Source organism: Papilio polytes, unplaced genomic scaffold (genome assembly GCF_000836215.1).
Source record: "Papilio polytes unplaced genomic scaffold, Ppol_1.0 DF821289.1, whole genome shotgun sequence".
Taxonomy (NCBI): domain Eukaryota; kingdom Metazoa; phylum Arthropoda; class Insecta; order Lepidoptera; family Papilionidae; genus Papilio; species Papilio polytes.
In genome coordinates, this window is record NW_013527915.1 from 3,129,430 (window position 1) to 3,141,257 (window position 11,828).

Sequence of the window (11,828 nt, forward strand, 5' to 3'; positions counted from 1 at the left end):
CATCAGGAGCGGCGCGGCGGCTAAGCCATAATGAAACCTGAGAGTGACGCGTAATTTGTCGTCACAAAGCAGTCACGCAGCATAATACGGCCCGTCACACTGAGGATCCAATTTTCTCGTTTCAGTGCAAATCCTGTTTATACGCGGCGTTAAATGCGCGCTAACCGCACACAATACACCACGATCGATAGACACACGGGGAAAATGAATAAATTATATGGCCGTGCCGCATTACAATTATATCGCGATAATGAATGAGCCACATTATCATGATAATAGCGTACTCAATAAAATCAAAATGGCGGATGATTGAAAAATTGGCTCCCTCGTGAAATTCTCGCTTGTTCGGTTCAAAACGAAAATTGCGCGGGTCCGCTGAACTCGCATTTTATTATACTGGACAATGGAAAAGTCGAAAATAAATATCCACTGATTTGGCTATTTACTGAACTACGGTAATTTAAAAGATACCTTCTATCAATGAAAAACATTTTAAACAATTACAGTACTTTCAGTGGTAAGAAAATGTGTGTAGATTTCATTGGCGGATTGGTTGTACTTACATTCTCATGTTTGAAGAAGCAGAGCATCTTGAGTTCGCGGAATACACGCTTGGAGGAGACGAGCGACTGGAACACGTTGGGCAGCTTCTTGAGCGCCACGCGCCGCCCGTCGCGCGGGTCCGTGACCGCCCTGACAACAATACAATATACATGTTAGTTATTACGTTAATGCATTGAATATACATCTTAATCGGCTTTTATAACAAGAGATTCCAAGTAAATCATTCTTCATTCTAACATTATAAATGCCAAAGTTTAGATGAATGGATGGACGTTTGCTACTCGTCTGGAATATCGTAAATAGTTTCAGAACCTTCGATTACTTTACTTCAGTCCAACGAACGAGTTAAATCAACACTAAAAATTGCAAATTTAAAACTGGCTTCGTGAACACGTAATGTGAAATTTAAATCAAGTAAACTGATCCCTCTTCAATAAATTATATCTATTTACGTAACAACGATACCATACATTTTAATATCTAAAAACAGTATTTTTATTCAAAATTACGTTTCTAAACATCCTAATCTAACAATACGACACACATAAAACTTAAATTGTCTAATAATACTTAGAATAAACTTGGATTTTATTACAACAAGATATCAAAAAGGGTCTAATTATCAATGTAATAAAAATAAACGGCTCCCAAATGTACCGATGGTTTTATCAAAGCGTCCAAATATATATTTCCCTGTATTCCGTACCTCCCGTGCTCGATAACATGACAGTAATCGCCGGCGGGGCGTGATACCATCCACGCAGGGGGAAATGGGGATGCCAGAACACGCTACATACCCAACGGACTTACGATGCTATCGGTGACCAGTTAAGAACAAACGATCAAAATTGGTACATTCTTAGATTGTTATATTACCATTTTTTATTTTGTAATTAGAATTTTCCTTTTAGTTCACAAAATATTGAAATCGAGGTTATAATCTGCTTGATTTGATGTGCATTTCACATCCTTCTCTTTAAAATTGAGGGCTCGAAAAAGGGTTTTGAACTGACATGTAATTATTTTAATCACGGTAGAAAATAAACCCAGATGAAACGGGGGTCGTATGAATAGGAGTTTAAATTTGAAGGGCGCTCACCGTTCTCGCCCTAAACTGTTCTGATCAATGATTTTCACTTTATTTTAGTTTGTTTCGCGAAGGTGAAATAATAAAAATAGTCGCTACAAAATTCTGAGTTTCAACATTGAAAACACCTTGGGGCGTAATTTAGAAACAGTGTTTCAGCTCTGCCCGGGGTCACTTAGCATATAGTTACTAACTACATACTAAACTACGCTACAACTATGCAAAAACTTTTTTAACATGCATACTTAAAAAAGTGAAGATTTATTACTTAGATAAAACAACGAGTCCTTCAGAAATTCAAAAACTACTTAACAAGAATTAGATAATATACATAATTTGCGTTTCAAACTTATTTAAGTTTTGGTGATTTTAATCATTTATACAAAAAAGATAATTAATACACACGTAAACTTCAACTGTCTTTTGTTTGAAAACATTATTCTTAACCATTTTTCTAAAGAATAAGAAATACCAATTGTTATTATACATGTGTCACGGCAGTGAAAACTCATCTAATTCGTCCAGCTTTGTTTTAGAGTTTAGCGCACAATGACAGGAAATGTTACGCGGACGATGCATTTGCAAAGGTCAATAACACTCAGGTCCACCATCATTCAATGTTAATCGCTGCCCGAATACACTCGCAATTGTTAATAGCAATTAATGACTGCGGAATAATTAACGATAACTAGTTTTGGCAACGTTAAATGGATACATTAAAATGTTGAAACAATCCATACGCAACACAGCTACGTGTTTATTTGAAAAATGCTATTGTAAAGATAGAATTTTTGTATTTTGCTTCGAATGTAGAGAGGGATCTCTTTACCCCATTTCTATGTCGATTTATGGATTTTCTTTATTAGACTACTAGCGCGGACTTAATTAAAAAACAAAAGCGAGCTTATCCGTTCTTTAGACTATCTAGATTTTTGCTAAATTTCATCGAGATCCTTTCGCCATTTAGGCTACGATCTCTAACAAACATCCATCTAAACATTCGCATTTATGCTATTAGCAAGATTATTATTTATTCGAAATCTTCAGTAAGTAATGAGTCTTGTAGTTTATTCTTACAAACAAATCTTTCCGCTCTCTTTATAGAAACCTATATCTATATAGTCTTTACTATTGTATAGATAAGTAAATTATTAAAAAAAATGTAAATACAATAAATAACCTAATAACTGTTGTGCGTGCTCAAACAGCTCGGAGACGTTTTAAAGTGTTTGTATTACGTTTTGTCACGCGTTCAGTTTATTATGTTTGGTGTATCTTATTACTACCCAGCTTTGTTATTATTAGGACCGTTTCACACCTAAATCAATACAGCCTTTTTGCAATTCAATTACAAAGCACAACATTACATACTTCATTCACTTTGAAATTCTGAATTCGTAAAAATTTTTAAGAGTACACATTTGAACTAAAGAACTATAAGTAAATCAATAATCCAGATTAAATCATTTAAAAACAATAAATGCTAGCAATTCCTTAGTAAGTATAACTTTGATCAAGTTGTATTAACTATCAGCAGAAAGGCAAACAAGTTGAGGAATGTTCGTAAACAATCAGATCTAAAGTTCCAGCGCCTCTACCACTGGCCGCTGAGAAATCACATCGAATTACAGTACCTAGAATTACATTTCAAATATGCAAAGTAAAATTCGTTCATTTGCTCATTAGTATGTTATGAATGTATTAATCTGTCACACATTGTTTCATCATTATTATCACAATCTCACTATACGCCCCCACCGAGGGGCTCGGATCCTACCCTAATAAGGGGTGACTAGACCATAGTCAACCACGCTGGTCAAGTGCGGGTTGACTTCACACATATCTTTGAATTTCTTCGCCAATATGTGCAGGTTGCGTCGCGATGTTTTTCTTCACCGAAAGATTATTACATACATAATGGTAACTGCAATAAATGGCGTCTGATTAGGTCTCCAATTCAAAATAAGCTACCCTACATCTCTAGGACTCAACCACAAATCGTTCTACATGAAATTTTACGCACAAAAGACAATTTCCAATGTTTAAACCGCAGGAAACTATAAAAGGGCTAAATGGTAATTGTGAACCGGCCCTTACTCACGCAGTAGCGTGGAAGCGTGACGTTCTGTACCACAGCGCTATCGTGTAACTAGATTATAGAGCGTAGTACCGGGCCCTCCTGTTTACACAGGTTTCGAGAGCAAGCGACCATCTCTCCATTATCAGATTGTACTTTGTATTTATGTAACCTTATACAGGTGGCTTGAAAAGACTTCACATATTTAGTTAGGTAAAATTCCAACGAAAGTGACCCTTGAAATTAAGATCAAATAAACGAGTGAAACTGCATTAATAGAGAAAAGATCTTTGATCGCATTTAATTATGGAATTTGCATAAAAAGTAAAGCGTTATGTTTAAGTAATTCACTTATTCAACCTTAATCTAATTCTAAAAGCAGTTAAATTTAATGTTGTATTCACGAATGTTCACGGTAACGTAGTTGCACAGTAAATCTGTGTCCAAGAAATGCACTTCGAGTGTAGTGTAGTATAGATAAAATAGAATATGATAACTCATAAACCGTCATATGGTCGTTGTTGAAAACTTAATAAATGCCAGTGACATACCAACATCAACACATTTAAGAAAAACAATTAAAACGTAAAAAAGCGCGCATTCGTCTTCAAATATAGAGACAACTGCAGCAGTAAACTACGAGTAGCGTCTGTTCAAACATTACCCAACTAGCCATAAGCCTGAGATAACAAGGGGCCTTTTTCCAGAGCTTTACTAAACAATATTTCAGAAAACAATAGAAATAAATTATACATAGCAGTGCTTCGCTGACAATGAGCTGCGCTCCGTATGAACGTGGATATGTATGTGCACGCAATCTTATATACTAAATGTGCCACGGCAATGTATGCAATAAGAGATACGTTCTGGTTTACCATTTATTTCATTAAATATGCAAACGTTAATTAAAAGTAAACAACAACTTTTACTAACATATCCTTCATAAAGTATTTAGTAATTAATTCAGAATTTGGTTCCGAAATTGCCTTATATCATAAAACAATCATCTCAAGTTTCTTGTTTACATTTTAAGGTCAATTACAATTTATTGAAACTGTAATTTAGATGAAATGGTCCATAAACTATAGAGAAAAATGTTATGGACGTAAATAGATCGAGGAACCAAGAAACTACACTCATTGTTGTAAGAAATAAAGCAACAATGACTTATATTGGTGTCGCATAACTCCTTCAAGGAGACAGAACGCCACAAAGTTGGCAACTGCGTGATATAGGAAGCGGATAACGATAAAAAAGGAGTTTCAAGTAATTTACGAGGCGCATTACTGTGATTCAAGCTTAGAACAAAGCGCAACGACGTATACAAACATGCATAACGCAAATTCCTCATTAATTAGTTATGGATTGGTTCTAACGCGATAGCATTCTGATTTACATATGTCACATATAAAAATGTACGGGATAATGATCTCGATCTGTCGAATATCGCTGTAAATATTCAGATTTTAACAAAAACTACTTACATAGATATTAATATCTGAAATAATAATAAATATAACCTTACCATTCATTTCTAAATAAGAACATTTGCTTAAAATGATTTAAATTTCAGTACGATTATTTGATGAGACGTCAACCTTTATTATTGTAAAGCCTTTGTCGAAACTCTGGTCATAAATTTATAAGCATCAACAGTTCGTTCTCCTTGTTCTGTGAAACAAAGGGCGTCGACATTTGCCGCACGTGTAGATTTAATGTAGGTAATAATAATTAGGAATAACACAAAGCACTTTGCATGCTTCGTGCCAATAATAAGTTATTAAAACGGTAACAACTTGAAGTTACCGCGTGACGTCAACGAACCTGTGGTCAAGAAGTTTAGAAACTTAATCATTAATTCTAACTTGTTTCTGTGTTATTTAGGTATTGTATACAAATCATACTTATATTATAAATGTCTATGGTAATGTTTATTGTAACAAAATTCCGCAACGACTGAAAGAGCGCACGCGGACAAACATCTTGTAAAAATAATATTTTTTTACTATCAAGTTATAATAAAATAATAGAGTGGAGCAAAAACGTTTGATGTATGAAGGGAACTTGAGATGTCATCTCGAAAGCGGTGGACCCACAAGGCTTCATATTGTATATCTTGCGAGCCTTGGCTGCGAAACGAGGACGTTGTACGGAGCTATACTGGGAGCTATATGCGCGGTTTCTAAGCCCCATTGTCGTACTACGTACTGTGGTTTAGTCGCTTCAACACATACATACTATGTTGTACGTACACACGCAATATCCACGTGCGTGGTGTGGCGACGCGGCGACGCGACGGAAACTTTCGTTTCATAAAGTATTATGTTTCAAACGTACAATAGAGCTGTCGAAACTTATTACTAGCTGGAAATTTAAGAGCTATTGGGTAGTCGGGCGTAAGAATCTCCCCAGTCGGAATCTTCTTCACTTTTGTCATTCAGATTTTGTCACAAAACTCAAATATCTATGATAAGCAACTCATTAAAATTAAAGAAAACAAAAGAAGTGTGTATTACATTTTCTTTGAATACTATTAAATGAATTAGAATACATTTCTAATTAAGTCATGGAAATGTACGCCTTCTAGCTAAAGTATACACAAAATTTAGAAACATTCAAACATTTACCATTCTTCGTCGTTGGTTACACAAAATAATTCCCTGAAAGCCGTATCCCGGCAAACGGGAGGGAATAAAGCCACAGAGGGCGCTTTGTGAAGGGCATGCGTCGGGAGAGACGCAATTTCTGAACGGATTCGTTCGGCGAACAAAGCCGAAACAGCTATCCCGCGGCTCTTTATATAGCCCTAATATAAATAAAAGACAAAGGACAGTGACCAGCGTGTTTAAAGGAAACTTTGCCGTGACATTGCGATCATTTCGGCTTACATTTTGTCTAATTATAAACATTGGCTTCCTTTCACACAAGTGAACTATTTTATTTGACATAGCAAGAAGGCAAAAAGTCTAAAATTATAGCCAAACGTTGCATTACTAGAAGTAGCTGTGTATAAATAAATACGTAAACAATCTCTTGCTTCGTTAATACGATTTATCGTGTTAATCTATTGTAACACACGTTTTAAGGTAATATTTGCATATCTTGGATCACCTCGAAACACTAGTAAAGATTTAGTACAAGGACAAGAAATTTCTATAAATAGAACCGATCGCAGAAACTGTCGACAAAAGAGGACCCCCCACGCCCGACGCTTGTCACTATCACTGATGTTAGACTGTCGCTACACAATGTCGAACGCATAACTTTAACCCTGGATATTTTTTATTCAAGCAACAAAATTGCGTAACAATTCAGACATCTAGACATTCATCCTAATAGAAGAAAACACCTATTTGAATTTCAAATAATACAAAGACGATAAAATTGAACGAATTTTCGCTCAAACATCCCTGATGTGTAGTTGTGAGAAATCATAAGAGATAATTGACCATACAATGGTAGGATAATGCAAAATAATAACGAATATCGGGGTTGGGCCAATTTCCCGTGGGCGGTTTGACGATCGCTCCGTAATATTTATAGCATCCCGATATTAAATCCGGCCAGTACAAGGTCCTGTACTTATCTCACGGAAAGGGGGAATTGACCGAGCGCAGGGAGAGGATAATGTGAAACTTTTGTACGAATTCGGTGATATCGCAAAAAGACATTGACGACTTTGTCACCAGAACTATATTAATAAGAATGCTATAATTCAATTCGTATCAAACAAAAAGGGAACAAAGAACTACATTTCGAGAAGTGTGACATAAAACAATTCAATGACCGTCGTCCGTCGTCACTCGGATATTAAAAATAACACAACGAGACGTACAGTACTGGTGGGGGAGGAGTAGTGGCGGTGTGCAGGGTGCGGGGTGCGGGCAGGAAGTCCACGCGGGTAACTGTGTCAGTGTCAGCGTATCAGGGACTTTTTTTCACATTTTTTAGTGCACCGGCCGGCCTCCATCAATGTCATGCGGCCAGTGTTTGTTCGACGCTAAAAACTTTTTGACACGTCCGAAAAATACATCACTGTAACGGCAATCGGGATTTAGAAATAGAATTTAATACTCTATCGATTTAGTTATTTGATTCCATTAGCTCATGAAAGATTATATATTGTTTCAATGCAGTCAGTTCCGCAGATTCCTACTAGTACACCCTTACCCTATAACGAGTAAAAAACAAGCAGTAAATCGATCTTTTGTCTTATAGTTATAGTTTATTCGTGAGTTTATTTTATTTACGATGAAAATAGGTCAATAAAGACCTGAGTCCACTTGATAGTAAGTGGGGTATGCGAATTGATATTAACTGCGTAATTACAAGTTTCCATACCATAACTTCAAATAAATTTATATAATCTGAGAAACGTTAAATGCACAGAAATTCATTGTATCTGTCACACGAATATCTATTTATAGTAAGCGATGTATCGCGATATTCAAACATGGTACTGCCAGGAAGTCGTCAAGGGAACTTGAAATATAAAAGTTAATTATCGCACAAAGGAGATTATAAATGTACTTCCTTATAAATTAGCCGACCAATGTTGCAGTTTAAAAGACACTACGTTACGTTCTGGACAAAAATATGTCCAAACCAGATTTTAGAAAGACCACAGTGAAAACCATGACTGAATATTGGCGCGGCAATGATACGAACGCAAATGAAAATAAACAATAATGCTTGTAAGTCCATCAACAAGATAAGACAACTTTGTAAGTAAAGATATTATTTTCTACAATAATGAAACATACAATACATCAATATTTTAGTAGTGCAATTTCCGTTCTACGCGTTCACGTTAAAGTTTAATTTACAATTTCAAAAATAAAATCGTTTTTATTGTTCGCTCATTCTGCAGCACAAACCACAATTCCCGATACCAATTATTTTACTGATAAGCCGCGGCTGCGATATAAAATCCTCATCTTCGATATAACACGGCTGTCTATAATTTATCTGGGAGTTTTTCTATTTAAGGTAATTTTTAAAATTTTAAGAACAAAACATCTAACATTTCCAGTCTTGGATTTTTTAGTCTTGTTTTTATCGAAGTTTTTAAATCACTGTGGCGCTGTCGGGATTATGTTGAACGGCAGCCTAATATATTTATACATCTGCATTACCTAACTTAGAATAGGTCTGGCAATAGCGCGCGCCCTCATTCCGCCGCTACGTGGGGCTTCGCAGTTCAAACGACCCGGCCTATTGGCACACACATACACACAAAATAAGCTACCAATGAATAAGCGTGTGTGTGCATATCACGGAACATCCTCAAAAGATTTAAAACGGCTTGGTTTAGTAGTTTGTTTCCAAAAAGCAGGTAAAAAAATCAATCTTAAAATTAGGTAAAAAATGTTTGGCAAGTGCTAATTGCCTGAATTATTACCACCACCTATAATAGTCGTGTGTTAATTAACTGTAACCATTTCTTTGTTGTATTTTAATCACAACCATTACTGTAAATACATAATGACATGTTTCCGTTATATTTTCATATTTTACCAAAACCATTCGCTTGGCTGTGGTATTTTAAGTTTTAATTAGTATTGTTTAGTTCGGAACTCGTTGTATACTGTAATAACTAGAAAATGGAAAGTAAACATTCCCGCCATTCTGCGTTAATGTATGGGGAAACAATCGAAATAGGGCCGACGAACTTGTTTTAAAGCTAAATATAACGTACTTATATTGGAATAGTATTTATACAACTAGAGATTGAGGCCGTTTACCTATTGTTATGTAAAGATATGCGTACCCATAACAATACCAATCTACCTGGAATTTTGAATACAAAACACCGTGTCCCCGCATGCGATTGTCAGGCTGAGATAACTCTTTTTGTGACGAACCCTGTGTCAAGATAACATCGTTTAAAAATCATAATTTCAGTACATAATATACAGTATTGCTGAAAGTGTTTGAATACTGGGGAGCCTAATATTAACCTGTACATAATGTACGTCAGTAAATTAAAATTTAACCAATACTACAACTACAGAAATGTTAATAAGTCAAGAACTACATGTTATAATTAAGTTAGACCTTACCCTTACATGTAAAGGTCAGCTTTACAATAAATCAGAAGATTAACACTCAGGTTGAGATTAAAATTTATATTCCATTTTCTATTAGCCACAAAAATTGGCTAAATTGGCAAAAATTGGCATCACGTTCAGCTCAGTACCTCAGCATCTAGTTAAACAAGAGGCAACTAGATATAAATATGTAACGTAACAAAAAATAACATTAGGTATAAGTAAACAATTTACTGTGTTGTTACTCTCTTAACTCAACTCTTATCCTTTCTATCCTCTTATTCTTCAGGGTACGTGAACATATAGATGTATAGGTGCGCGTGCGACGTCGTGTCATAGAGGCGGCTTGCGTCACGCGCTCAGCTGATCTCGCCGTAAACAAATCATAGTAGCTCCCACGCCGCCGCGCACACCGCGCCCGCACCGCGCCCACACCGCACCGCCAGCGTCGACGGCCCCCACACGTTCTCACTTCACGTCTATCACTATCAACACGAGTACGTCTCGCTTCATCACATTCATAAAAAAATAATAAATTGGTTAGTAAATTAAATTCATTTTTAAACAAAATCAGATGTTTCTTAAAAATATCAGGAAAAACAAAAAGCTGGGACTCAAATTGAAGGTCGCAATAAACTGGTTTGGTGGCATACAAATACTTTCAACGAGCAGTACAGTCGAGTGTCATCACATGAATATTGATAAATTTCTAAACTGACACGGACATCGTACAGAGTGACGTTATTAAGCGACCACTTCAAACCGGTCGACGTTGATTTGATACCGCATCAAAATCGGCTGCAACACGGCCGGTTGACATCGGGGTCAAATACAGCGGCGCGACTTGCGACGAGCGAGCGAGCTCTAGGGCCGGTCGGTTGTTTTGCGTTTGACATGTAATGCCTCCTGTGGTTTACGCGGTTAACCGTTCATATATCGAAACCCAGTCACAAGAGTGGCTTGGTTCTATTGCCGCCTCAATATACAAATCTGTGCGTAATCTAAGAAAATTTATTTTGAATGCTCTGTTACAAAATGTATAATTGACAGGTTAAAAAAAATAAAAAGACCTTCCTCATCAATCAATGTGAATCAGCCGACACAGCCGACGGTTGGGTGACGTCACCACATACACTAAGCTCGAAATGAGAACGACAAATTTTTAGTTAATACAGACTTCACTTGATTACAACTATATGCGTTTGTTAACGCGCTAAAGTCGCAAAATAGTTTTAGTGATATTGCATCCAAGGCCTCGGTATTACGGTATAATTAAATATGATGAAAGTAGCCAAAATGGATAAACTCAATAGACACTTTTATGAGATATTTGCCCAAATGCGTCGAATGGGAGAGAATAAAGTATTTAGCATGGCAGGTAAAGCTTTGTATTCTAAATATGGGACCAATTGTGTCGTACATGACATGTAATAACCTCGGTGCTAGATTAGAGTCCGGAATTATGATTAAAAACAGCTGGCATTGCAATTATAAATAGAGCTAAGCGCAAACGTAACAAATACGGAGCCAGATAACACACAACTGTTTATGTTTACTATGAATTATGATACATATGAAATTGTCCATATGAAGATACATTATCATATAAATATAGAAAAGGCGAGAGGCGTTCATATGTACATAATTTACCCGACGTTCTTACGGTGAAGGAAAACATCGTAATGCAACCTGCACATATCGGCGAAGAAATTCAAAGATATGTGTGAAGTCAACCAACCCGCACTCGGCCAGCGTGGCTGACTATGGTCTAGTCACCCCTTATTAGGGTAGGTTCCGAGCCCCTCGGTGGGGACATGTAGTGAGCTGATGATGATAATGATGATGATGATGATGATGATGATGAAAGGCGTTTTTGAATCATGAATAACAGAATCAGTAATATTTGCACATCCTGTTTGATTTTTTTGTTTTATAGAACAGACTAGGGTTGGCTTAGGTTAAGAGTTTCAATACTTCGGCTGTATAATATAATGGTAATGTATTTTCATAAAAGATATAATAGTATTCATTGTCCTGTGATTGAAGAGCG

General features: G+C 36.3%; 1 protein-coding gene across 1 annotated transcript in view; it reads right to left on the reverse strand.

Annotated features, from left to right (window-relative positions):
• LOC106109108 (serine/threonine-protein kinase NLK) overlaps window positions 1-11,828 on the reverse strand; it is a gene marked incomplete at its 5' end in the record, with an annotated part of 82,676 nt that overhangs the window by 34,246 nt on the left and 36,602 nt on the right. The window contains one exon of the mRNA XM_013290511.1: window positions 564-693. Coding sequence (XP_013145965.1) covers window positions 564-693 — 130 coding nt within the window. The remainder of the gene's footprint in view (window positions 1-563; window positions 694-11,828) is intronic.